Source organism: Lepidochelys olivacea (assembly GCF_965140295.1).
Source record: "Lepidochelys olivacea isolate rLepOli2 genome assembly, chromosome: 3".
Classification (NCBI taxonomy): Eukaryota; Metazoa; Chordata; order Testudines; family Cheloniidae; genus Lepidochelys; species Lepidochelys olivacea.
Window position 1 is genome coordinate 173,397,777 of NC_140413.1, and position 12,843 is coordinate 173,410,619.

General features: G+C 44.1%; 2 protein-coding genes across 2 annotated transcripts in view; both read right to left on the reverse strand.

The window, feature by feature from the left end:
* Positions 1–2,118: 2,118 nt before the first annotated feature.
* Positions 2,119–6,389, reverse strand: ZFP36L2 (ZFP36 ring finger protein like 2). The gene is made up of 2 exons (XM_084624459.1): positions 6,141–6,389; positions 2,119–5,450 (listed from the first exon to the last, which is right to left on the reverse strand). Exons 1-2 carry the CDS (start codon positions 6,189–6,191, stop codon positions 4,098–4,100), a joined length of 1,404 nt encoding a protein of 467 aa, XP_084480585.1. The 5' UTR covers positions 6,192–6,389; the 3' UTR covers positions 2,119–4,097.
* Positions 6,390–11,052: 4,663 nt separating this feature from the next.
* The window catches only part of THADA (THADA armadillo repeat containing), a 288,720-nt gene continuing 286,929 nt past the window's right edge, over positions 11,053–12,843 (reverse strand). The window contains exon 38 of the mRNA XM_084623532.1: positions 11,053–12,457. Coding sequence (XP_084479658.1) covers positions 12,113–12,457 — 345 coding nt within the window. The 3' untranslated portion in view covers positions 11,053–12,112. The remainder of the gene's footprint in view (positions 12,458–12,843) is intronic.

Below are 12,843 nucleotides of genomic sequence, written 5' to 3' on the forward strand. Positions count from 1 at the left end.
ACTGCCCTATTTTAAAGAGATTACATTTAAGTATAGAGAAGAGAAACAGTTTGATACATTGGGGAATCCCATATCCAATACAGCAACGGGCATTTTTTTAAAAGCTCATTTTCAGTTTTAAGTTCATTACCGTTTCAAAGACTAGCAACTAAAGGATAAAAGCATGCAAGGCTCAGTTCTAAAACTCCATTAAGCACAAGTAATGATAATATAGCACACCCATTTGTCAGATCACCAAGACCCAGCAACAAATGAATTGCCAAGAGGAGGCCTGTTTCCTGTTAATTCAAAAAGTACCTACAGAAAAAACAATGTACTGTCACACAGATTGCACTGGTTTGCCACAATTTACTGCAGGACAACAGGAAATTTCTGAATGGTCTGGGCAGCTGTTTCCATCCAGTTCTGAAATAAGCTACATAACTTTTAAAGTTAATGTAAGAATCAATTTAAATGCTAACAAGCAGTTGTGGAGCACATATGAGACAGACCCTAATGTTCCTGTTAAAGGATTGCTGGGGATCTGGAATAAAGAAACAAGAGTGGAACCTAGAGTATTTTGACATGCACTTTTGCAGAGATACAGCAAACTAGTAACTGTTCACCTCAGAGTATCACTTACAGTGAAAGGGATGCAAAGCTGCTGAGGCCCTGCTTTCCCCCCAAATACCAACAGACACAGCGATACACTACCCTTTCGCACAAATTTTATAAACTGTTATGCATGCTTTTTTGGCATTTTCTACACACGAAAATGCTTGAATTAACAGGAGTGCAATTGTGTTTAATGTGGAACAGCTGCTGCAAACTTTCAGAATTCATATCCCAACCAGGACATACCAAACTGTACTTCTGTGACTTACAATAATGTCCTACTTAATGAATAAAATACTGTATAGGAGATAAAAGTATGGGCTGATAGAATACAGCAGCTCCAGCTGAGAGATTTATCAATAAATAAAATAAATAAGAGTTATTTAGTTTGGGAACAACAGAAGTGAAAAGTATATAACTATGCAGTTTTAATTTGAATGTTAGTTTAAAAAACAAAACAAGATTGCATTAGCTCAAGTAGACATTAGTAAACTAAGAATTAGAAGCCTACTTTCAATATTTGGGAACATTTGATCAAGGCTCCTGTTCCTTGCAGATGTTATAGTTTCTTTGGGGGGGGGGGGAGATGCACCCCATTTTATATATATATAGGAAATAATTTTGAGCAAACACAGACCAGAGCATAACCTACAGAAATAGTAGGCATCATCCCATCTAGAGATTACTTTGCATGGTTATATATTTGTTTTATTTTAAAACTACAAGTCAGTATACTAGGTTGATTATACAAACATATGGCAACAGTATTACATTCTACCTTGTGTTTATAAAAAGTACTGTGCCAGTCCAGAGATGCCATTATGTTAACATTTATTAGACTGACAAAAGAATCATGATGTAGCACATACTCCAACAGGTTCCATTAAAATAAACTTTATAAAGTTTAATAAAACACCTTCTACATTGAAATGTGTTATTTAGAAGCCTCTGTATATTATAAAGATTTACCCACAGCAATGCTAGATAGTCTTTAGCCTCTGAGTTTTGGGTGACAGAGTAAGTTGAGTCAGATTAGCATTAATACCAGTACATCTTCAGTGCTGGAATGAGAGGCTATAAAGTCTATTCCTTTACATGAGGAAGAGCATTTGGAACAAAGACTTTTTTTTTTTTTAAAGCTCAATTAAAGTTATTACCCAGATTACCATTTCCTTCTTGTCCCATACAAACTTTAAAGACTAATGGCATATTAATAACCTCCATAAACAAAGAGTTACTGATATAAAAAACAATTTCACAAGCATTTAATAACTGGATTTTCCATTTCAGCTATTAAGGTACAAAAAGCAAAGGTTTGTTCCCCACCGTCCTCCTAAACCTGATATAGAATATAATTTGCACTAGGTACTTTGGAACCTTCTGGAACATTGTTTATTAGTTTTGGCAAACTACCAATGATTTCTACAGGAATGGAGCCATTTTGCTGTTCGAACCTGGTTAATCTGTAGCTAGACACATTTCTGATAGGGAGAAGTTAATAAAAAACCACCTTGCAGACATGGCTTTAATAGCTTGATTTTTTTCCAAAAATTTTATTGGGAGAACTACAAAACATTTACAGTACAAAGTTTACAGTCTCACACTCAATTTGTAGTGAACTGACTCCCGAAAATATATTACAACTCAAGTTGACTTATCCTTTAGTTACATTCAAAACATACTTCTGTTAAAGTAGTCCAAATAGAGTACATAGTGCTTGATCTGTACCTATGTACAAACAAAACTAAAAGCTACTGCTCATTCATCCACCGTCCAGGACAGTTTTGGAAAACTCCTGACTTTCTACACAAGGAAAAAAATTACAAGTTTTGGAATTTAATTAAACAATTTATGTTCATGTACTGCATAAAGTTTCAGATCCAAAGGTGGCCTCCTTGCTTATAAAAAAAAAAAAAAAAGTGGTGAAACTTTTCATGTAGTTAAAACCCATCCCTACATTCAAATTATCTCAAGCATTAAGAAAAATACTTATTTGGTTGAGGAAGATTTAAGGCAAGCATGGACCCTTGAGAAGGCACTGTGAGACATAACACTGGGACCCCCAATTATTGCTACATACTTTGAGACTATATCACAGTGTGATTGGTGGAGTTAGGCAACAAAAATACTTTTTGGTTAATTTAAACACATTTGAATTAGGTTTGCCACTTTGAACTCTGATTGCAAAGTAGTTTTGTTGGGTTTGTGTGTTTTGTTTTTTTACGCGGACGGGCTACAACCATTTTACATTCTAAAAAACCCACAGAAATTCCTCATACTACTTCCACAGCATAGAGACCGATTTCTATAAAGAAACCATGCAATCTTTTAAATTTACGTAAACAAGGAAAGAAATTAATGAAATAAATATTACATACAATCTCTTAAATTAAGATTTTTACTCATTTACAATAAAATAACCAAGTGAAGTTACAAAAGGCATATATTACTGTGAAAAGAACACACTCCACATTTCGCCGATTAATAATGGCAATCATAATTTAAACATAATAAAAGAATATATATCTATTGCTTTTCATCATACCCGATAAATACAGTATGAACAAATTACCAATGTATACTTTTCACAAGATAATAAATAAGTTAAATAGTTTCATACTGAGTTGTGTGCAGTGACTCATGCAATCAACTCAAACAGCTAAAAAAATTAAAAAAAAAAAAATCAGCAGTTATTCTCCAACAATTACAAACTAGATTCAGTTGAGTGCTTCCAAATAAAGCAACAAAAAATTGTTCTAAGCCAAACATCCACTAAGTGGTGGCAATGGAACCAACATTAAACTTTGGAATGGAAGTTTTAGCATTTGTTATAATATATATAAGATAGATTATATAAAAAAAACTAGAGGGTTGTTATCAAGGCATATTCCTGGCAGGATGTTGGATTTTTCTTTTAAAAGCTTATAGGTTTAGTACTGGTGTGGGTTTTTATTTGAAATTGGCTTGAAAGACAAACTACTTATTAAATTCTCTTTTTTGTATATAAAAATGTGGAGAGGCTTGAAATACAGAGTTCATGCCCCTCTGGATTGTTTGTTGCTTGCTTTCTGGTGGGTGTGGGTTTGTCTTGTTCCCCCCCCCCACTAATGCTTAAAAACAAAAAACAAAAAAACCACACACACAGATGGAATGGCTGCTGCTGCTGGTGCATATTATAACTAGTCTCCAAATAAAAAACAAAAATCCCCTTCTTCCAAAGTCTCTCTATAAAAATAGGTTTGTTCTGTTCATGTCGCCATTTGCCCTTTTGCAAATTAATTTTTTGTTCATCTCTCGATATAAAAAGTTTTTTCCTCTCTCCTCGCTTTTTAATTTACTTGCTCAGCAATTAAACAAAACCAAACCCAAGAGGATCATCGAAGGACTGTGCGAGCTTGGCTAGTTCTCAAGGCTGCGGTCTCTGCTCCCGGGGGTTTATCCTCCCCCCTTCAGCGGGGTGCACACCCCTCTTCTCCGCTCCCCTCTCTCCGGCCCAGCTCCCCCTAGTCGTCGGAGATGGAGAGACGGCTGAAGATGGGCAGGCGCCTGCCGGAGTCCAGGCTCGGGGACTCGGAGCCGCTCAGGCTGCCGGAGCTGAGGGAGCCGCTCAGGTAGCTCTCCCGGTCGGAGAGCGAGTCCGGGGGGCTGGGCGGCGCGTCGAAGACGGGGGACTCGGAGAGGCGGCGCAGGGGCTGGAAGCTGAAGGGAGGCGAGGCGGGCGGCGCCGGGCAGCTCCCCCCTGGCGGCGGCGGCGGCTGCTGCTGCTGGCAGCGGTAGAAGGCGGCGGCCGCTACCGCGGCGGCGGCGGGGCTGGCGGCGAAGCTGGGGCTGTGGAGGGCGAGCGGCGCGATGAGGCTGCCCAGCTCCTGGCCCGAGAAGGCGAAGGCGTTGTTGGCGCAGGGCGGCGAGAGTAGCTCGTCGCAGTAGGAGGCGGAGGCGGGCGGCGGCGGGGTGCGGGACCCGCCGGGGCTCTCGAGCAGCGCCGCCTCCAGCCGCCCGCCGGGCTGCTGCTGCCCGCCGCCGTGCTGGTGGTGGGCGGAGAAGCCGGAGAAGCTCAGGCTGTGGTGCAGCTTGGGCCGCTCGCCAGCGCCGCGCTGGGGCCCGAACCCGCCGCCGCCGCCCAGCGGCGGGTCCCGGGGGGCGAAGGCGCGCAGGTCGCCGGTGCTGCCGGCGGGGTGAGGCGGCGGCGGGTGGGGGTGGTGGTGCGGGGCGGCGGGCGCGGCCGTGCCCCCTCCGGGCGCGGGGCGGCGCTCGTCCGCGTTGTGGATGAAGTGGCAGCGCGGGCCGTAGGGGCAGAAGCCGATGGTGTGGAAGGTGCGGCACAGCTCGGTCTTGTACTTGGGGTGGCGCGTGAGGCTGCGCAGCTCGTGGAAGCCGTGCGCGAACTGGCACTTCTCGCCGTACTTGCAGGCGCCGCTCTCCTCGAAGGGCCGGCACAGCTCCGTCTTGTAGCGCGTGGAGTTGATGGGCGCCCCGCCGCCGCCGCCGCCCCCCTTCCCCGCCTGCTGCTGCAGCTGCTGCATCAGGTGCTGGCTGCGCTCGCCGTTCTCGCTGAACGAGCGGTCCCGGAACTTGTTCTCCTTGTTGAGCAGCGCGGTGGGGCTGCTGCTCCCGCCGCCTCCCCCCCCGCCCGTGCCCGTCTCCTTCAGGCTGCCGAACGAGGAAGAGGAGGACGAGGACGACGAGCTGGAGCCCGAGGAGCTGGGGAACTTGGAGCTGTTGGCCAGAGCCTGCAGGTTGCTGGTGGAGTGCCTTCGCAGAAACCCCGGCGCGAAGCTGGAGCTGGGCGAGGTCACGGGGGTCCCCACCGCCTTCTTGTCCAGCATGCTGCTCAGGTTGCTCAGGGTTTTCTCACTCTGGAGGCAAGAGGGGGAAAGGAAGAGAAAGAGTTTGCAAAGTGACTCGGACGGGCAAGCAGGTCTGCAAGCGGCCAGCGCCCCCTGAGACTGCGCGGGAGTAAAACGCCCCCCTCGCAGCACATCTGCAGGGAGAGCGTGGGACATCTTTTAATGTCTCTCCTGCAGCTTGAGAGTTAGGCACTAAAAACTTACTTCTCGGCAGTGTCTTTTAAAAGGTGACACAGCTCCAGCTAAAGCTTCACCTTCACAGCATTAGCCTAAGGACTTCCATTGCAAGAGTTGGAAGCCTCGGGGGAGATCTGGTACTGATTTCAGCACACTTACAACTAAAAGCTTTAGAGATCTTAAAGCTCCCCAATGCACTACAACAACTCCAACTCTTGATAAACTTCTAGTCAACAAATCTCCTTAGAAGCCTGTGCCGAGAGACCTGTAGATCAGTTCGGGAGGGATGAAACACCAACCAGGCAAACTGTCACAATTTAAATGTTAACTTGATCACAGAGCAACTTACGTGTAAAATGCACCCCACATGGAAAGCAGCACCCCTCCCCCACCAACAAAAAGGAGTTTATTCCACTTCTTAAGTAGTCAGACTTAGAAAAAAAATACTCAAGAGCTCAGATTTGCTAAGCCCTTTAAAACGTTCAAAGTGCTTGACAGACAAAATGCAAACTCTTCCCCTACCTTGCACAAGAAGTCGATGTCATAGAAGGCAGATAAAAGCGTCGTAGACATTTCGAGATCCTGTAGTGATCGGAAATACAGGAAGGACCGAAAGATCCCGCTTTCCTCGGAGGCTTTGGAAAAGCCACGACTAGATAGGAAAGGGCTGATTACTTGAGATCCGAAATGGTCCAATCACTTTCCCAGCAGGGGTGGGTTAGTGGGTGCCCGGCCAAGGCGGCGCCTACTGCTGCAGCGAGCTGACTGCTGGAACTCTGCAAGCCCCGTGCTCGGCACATATATAAACGCCGGACAGCGCAAGGGGCGGGCCCCAGTCGGGCCCGCCGGGGTCTCCCAGCAACACCGCCCAGTCGTTCCCACCCGGCCCTGCCCCCTCCTCAGCAGCTCCGCTGCGTCTGATTGGGCGCCGCCAATTTCTTTCAGGGGCCTGGAGTGCAGGGAGGTGCTGTGGGGCTGAGCAGCAAAGAAAGAGCAGCGGGCGGGGTAGCTGTCGGTTCTACGGCTAGCGTCATGCCCACTCGGGGTTGCAGTGAGCCATTGACTAGTCTTGTGACTCTGCTATGCACAGGGTTATAGAGTGGAAAGTGTATAGAAAGCATTCTGCCAGGCTTGCTCCACAGTGCACTGTGGGTAGCAGGCAGTCCACTACACACAGGGTGCGCTGTGTATACACTTGTATTTGTAAACACCGTGCAGTATAGACAAGGCTTGCTACAGACGGCACCGTACACGTGTACAGAAAGCATGGTCCTATACATGGAGATTTGCTATGGAAATGCAGAGGGGCACTTACCGAATGCACAGTGCGTATAGGTTTGTTACAAAGCACTCAAAAGCAAGACTTGTTACAGAAGGCACTACCTAGAAACCACGCTAATATGTAGGAGTTACTGACGCAGAAAACACTGCAGACGTGTCTAGGAGGCTCTGATTATTTGATAGTAAACTCCTGTATTTTCTTTTAAAATGCCTCGGGGAAACCAGTGTCCCTTTTCACGCTACCATCTCCCTGACGAGGAAGTTTCAACCAGCACGTGTCGGAAAGGGCTTCCCTCTCGGCTTAATATTCCTGGCGAGTAGACTGCGAAGCTTAATACAAAGGAAGATGCACCTAAGTACCTCGGAGTGAAACGGGACGCCTCTTCCTCCCTCCCCACCGAACATCAACTTTTGCCACGTAATTGGTTTGAAACAAACGCTGGCTCCTCGCTTGCTGCGCCCGCGGAACTAGCGGACGGTCGCCAGGGTGTGCTACTTTGCACCACAAAGCGCGGGTGGCTAAAGGACTCGGGTTGGGGGGGGAGGGAAGAAAGAAGGAACTATTTCCCCTCCCGGCGGGCGGCTCCCGCACAGCAAAGGGCCTCCCCTGTCCCGCGCCGCCTGCACCATGCGCCCGCCTCCCGGAGCTTTCCAATAAGGCCTAATAGATCACAGGGACTTGGCAGCCGGTCAAGGTCTTGTGATACGATCAGCAAAGCCAATTTCGTGTCCTTTGACTTGGAGCCCCAACGCCCGTCCCTGGGCAGCAGCACGGCGGGGCTGGAAAGAGGAGCCAGGCTCGGCCGCTCGCTCCGTGCCCTTCCCCGGGCAGAGTGCGCGAGGGCGGGGTGCAGCCGCCCGGGGAAGTGCAGCCGCACGGCGGCCCCGGGCTCGCGCGCTGCCTAGCTTGTGCAGGGAGGGAGGAAGGAAGCCCGCGGTAGGGGTGAGTGGAAGGGGACGGAACCTTATCGGGCGCCACACCTCGGCCGCGGGAGGGGGGGGGAGCACACGCACGGCCCGCCTGGGTTCCTTAGCCACGCAAAATATACGCACGCCTCAAGACAAATAAGCAACGAGCCTGGCGTATCTGAGTCCGCGCGGCCCGGGAGGGGAAGAGTTAACCGCGGGAGCTCTTTCTTTGCAGCACCCCCTCCCGGCCACTGCTCTTTCTGTGCAACTGCCCGGCCAAGTTATCCCTTCCCCTCCAGCTCTTGTCCCAGCAGCTCCTCAGGCGTAATGCCCCTCCCTCCTAAAGAGCCCTCGTCTGGACAGTAGCTGGGACGGGAGGGGGGCGCTCGAAAGGGAGCTAAACCCCCCTCTCCCCGAGAAACAGCGGATGTTTTTAACCACACTGTACACGGCAGGTAACCCCGCTTGTCCTCCTCCCCCCCCCCAGGCATTCATAAATCTGGCCCGGCTCCGACATCCAGGCTTGTATAAACACGTTCGACGCTACGCTTGTGCAGTCCCAATACTTGCGTTTGCTAACGGTTGGAACACATGCAAGGGGGGAAATGGATGCGCGTGTAAAAGTTTCCCTGCAGGATTTGGGTTACAAAAGCAGTGGAGACGTTTGATCCTCTTTCGGTTCTTTCTGAGCTGGGATGTCAAGCCCTGAAAATCCGAGGGTGCAAGTCTGCCCACGTCAGCAGGAAACCTGCACTTTGCAAAGAAATTTACCAAAGGAAAAGCAACTTCACTGGCGTTTTATTGGGACATTTTGCGCCAGGTCTTCACACCAGGTTTTCGCAAAGCAGCTCACGCCTCCATTTGGCTTCCTCCTCAGTGTGACTGTGTCCAGCCCCGCGGAGAAATGCACTTCTGGGAGCGGCTGCAGTTTAGCAGCCTCTCAGCGCAGCAGCACAGTCCCTCCCTCCTCCTGCAAAAGGCAGCACAGGGTGCGATATGTCACCCCATTGCTCAATCTGTTAAAAGGTCACAATTGCTGACTGTGTTAATAAACCATAAAGAAATTGAAACTAACGTGGGCCATTACTTCTCCGTTTAAAAATAAAAGATACCTAGAAGAAATTGCAGCGGGGGGGTAGGGGTTGGGGGAAACCAAGTCACATTCCTTGCTGTACCACAATCCTTCATGGGACAAATCTCTAACTCACCAAATGCACCTTGTAAACTAATCTTCTTGGCAGCACTTTCTAACTCGCGGCTGAGAAGCTGCGTTGCTAAATTAGAGGTGGACGTGACGTGTTGACATTTAGTCTCGCAGTGGTTTTATGGTTATATGTCACCCTCTAGTGCCCCAACCCTGCGAAGGCATTCCAGTTACAGGAGGCAACAATATTCCATTTTCATCAGTGTCCGATCAAAACTTAAGTTTTCCTTTAATATGTTCCTGCAGTTCTGTGAAAACATTACGTTGTTAGTGATTTACCACGTAATGAGACTCAGGTCCTAAAATGGGGAAAAAATTAAATTGAGATTACCCTGATATATTTCCAATAATGTATATTTTCTCCTTAGCCGCCTCCATTCATTTGGTTTCATGCTAATGTGATTAGTTCAAACTTCCCTCTGCTCCCCTATTCAAAAACTAAACCCTGTAATAAGATTAGAAAACACCATGTTGAGGGAGATCCTGCCCCTTAGTTACCAGTCTAAGTAAATAGTAGTTTATGAAGATAATCATGCAAAAAGCAGTGTATAATCAGCGTTTGAACAACAAATACTTTGATACATTGACTCAGATCAAATACATCACAGATAAGTACTCTCTACTAGACACTGCTAATCCTGTACTGCAGCTGCTGTTTAAGGTTTAAAGGTTTCTGATTTAGTAGTTATACAGTAACCCAAATCACCAACAATATGTGGTGAAATGTATGCAAGATGATGTAAAATTATTTGCTCTCTATAAACTAAGAGATATTACTTAGTTGAAAGTTACACTTTAAAAAACATTGATAAAGAAGATTAAGATTTAAAGTAATTTTGTTCACTGATTAACCATGTTCTTGAGGCTTTACAAAGCTACTTATGTTCTGTTATAAATCTTGTGGATATACTACTGTGCTGTTAAAAGTTGTTTTACTCATTTTTATACCATTCAAACTACCAAGCCCCACACAAGAAGAGCAGCAATGAAGGATTTTTGAAATTCAGCAGGATTAATTTCTATTGGTATTATCCCATAAAAAGTGAATAGCTATACCACATGTTAAAAAAAAGTTGAAAAGGTGTGTAAAGTGACAGTTACTAACTGTTAGTGTTGAACAAATGTACTTACAGATAGCTGAGAAAAAATTTATGCTATTTATCTAATGATCAGAAAATAGCTTTTTCATAAAATATATTTATGATGACTAATCTGGATTCTGTTTTTATTTATTTATTAGTAAATAGGATAAAATGAATACCTGTGAACTGTCCTTTCATTGTAAACTAAGTTTTCCTTTGCCTCATTGAAATCTCATGTTTCTTTATTATTGAAAGTTATTTACATGAGAAATGCTGAATCATGACACTGCCGTTATAGAAAATATTTATGATAAAAAGTCACTGCAATAAAAGATAATATTCTGTTTTCAAAATAAACCACTTAGGCTTTAATTTCAGCGTAGTGCTTATGCAGTGGAAAGCAAATATGTCAAACTGCTCTCTTCTACTTTTAACTCTTAAATAAAAATGTTTAATGCATTTTTTCAAAATATTTTTCAGAGCCCAGTTTAGCAGCCCCATTCTAGTTATAACTGTATTATTAAAAATTAACAATGATACAACTAATGCTTGCTAGAGAAATTCATTTTACACTAATTGAACTGGGCTTCAGGTTTACATTGAAGATTAAGCTACTGTATAAATAATATGAAACCTCGCACTGTCACTAGTTCTTAGATAATGTTGTATTATAGTGCCACCTACTGGGATATTAAGAATATAACTTAAAGCATCTGAAGTACTAAGCTTCGGAAACTCTTGTATTGAACTATTAATTACTTTTCAGTAAGATTTCCAATTAACATTTACTAAAAGACATGAAGGGTGAAAGTGCAAATAAAGAATCACTGTTTGATCATAAGCCCATACTCTTGCAGTGATAATTTAAAAATCAGTCTAGAGCAAGTTATATATCTTTGTTTTGGTTACTGCATGCATGCTATACAGGTTTTAGCTCTTGATTAAATAATGCACTGAGTCTTTTTAATTATTTATTTGAACTTGTTGTGATCTTGGAACCAAATTCAAGAATTCAGAAAGAGAAATGTACAAAGCACACATAAATACGAGAACTCCAGATCTCTTTTGATGATTTGAGACAACACATTGCTATATTCAAAATCTCCTAAAACAGACTGTAATGTCAAAATAAAATTATTCTGATCACCATCAGAAGGTTGCTATCAGATTTGCTCTATTTTGTAAAGGCCTGATTCTGCTATCTTTACTCATACCTTACTTACAGAGTAAAGTATACTCTAAGTGAGCAAGCATGACCTCATGTGGTTCTAAAATGAAAAGCATGTTTTATTTTGAACACTGGTCTTCATTCTGGAAAGGGCTTCAAACCCAGCCTCTGGTTTGAAGGTAAAAATGTTAGCACTCTGATACCTATTTTCTGTGCAGGAGCAATCAGGCACTTGGCAGCACTTACACATCTATTTGCACCTGCAAAACAAGAGGCCACTTTTAAAAATCAGGCTCCTATGCTTCCCCCTGGTTAAAAATGGAACGAAGTTAAAAACTCTGATTCAGGCTTGGCATGGGCAAGCAAAGGAAGTCAATATTTTTTTTTAGGAACAGTTTTTCAAAAAATCAAAATAAAACAGTATCAGGTTAATATTCTGAGTGTGTTAAGAATTGCTACATGCTGACAAAAGGAAAAACAAAGTCAAGAATTATGGCATTGGAGTAGAGGAGGAATAACTTGAGGGATAAAGCACACCAGATCAGCAGGTGGCCTGCACCTGGATGAATGGAAAATACTAAGGTTAGCGGCTTTGCGTCCTACAGTAGCTGCAATAAACTATGCTGGTCTGAATGAAATTAGTAAATGCATTTAAAAAAATCTTCTCCTACAGCAAGTCTGACAAAGATTCAATGGACTCATGAAAAATGTGTTTTTAGCATGTACTATTAAAAAGGTTTACTATAGTCATTAAACAAATATATCCCGTCCCAAACCTAGAGAGAATTCAACTCTTTGTTCACAATGTAATAAAATTTATACAACCAGCACAGGACAAACTGCCAGTGTTTCACTTTTCAGGATTTTCTTTGTTCTTGCAAGTATCATCATCAAGTTCAAGCAAGGTTAATATCTTAAGACAAGTTGATATTCTTTCGTTCTGAATTGCTAATCTTGTGAATTCCACAGTTTTGGAAAATTCTGGAGTTGGCGGTAGCTCTTTAAGAAGCTGTGCAACAAGCTTTGCTTGATCAGATGCTCTTCTTGCCAATCGAAGGAATTCTCCTTGATCTGGCGAATTTAAGTGAGTGGCTGGTATGAGCAAGAACAGATGTTTACTAAGCTGTCTGACGTTAGTCAGCGTCTCTGCCCAAAAATTCACTTCCCCTTTATTAAACAGGTTGTCATCTTCCATCTCAATGAAAAGAAAAACAACAAAGATCAGTGGTTTGATGATAAAGGGCAAATAATCCAATATTAAACAACATTAAGGGGAAATAATGCTGATAAAAATATTACTAAAACAGTTTCTTTGCTGTTCTATGTGAGGGTAAGGGTTCATATATATCTCTTCAATTTATTCAAAGATTTGGAAAGCCCAAAACAAAGTTTCCCAGTGTGCCAATGACGTATCTCCAGAAATCAAGCGCTTATGATGTAACTTTTATTTTGGAAATAGTGGAAGTAAAAACAGCCTAAATATTTGTGCATGGTGGGGAGTGCAGAATTAGCTTTCCTTCCACTGTGTCACTGTCTTATATTATACAGAGACCTCAGTAATCAGTATGGTAATTGGGTATA

Bases quoted from the DNA above. Each gene is read 5' to 3' on its own strand.
- ZFP36L2 (XM_084624459.1), bottom strand. From the start codon at position 6,191: ATGTCTACGACGCTTTTATCTGCCTTCTATGACATCGACTTCTTGTGC. The intron at 5,451-6,140 runs GTAGGGGAAGAG...TCTTGCCTCCAG, and splicing joins ACATCGACTTCTTGTGCAAG to AGTGAGAAAACCCTGAGCAA.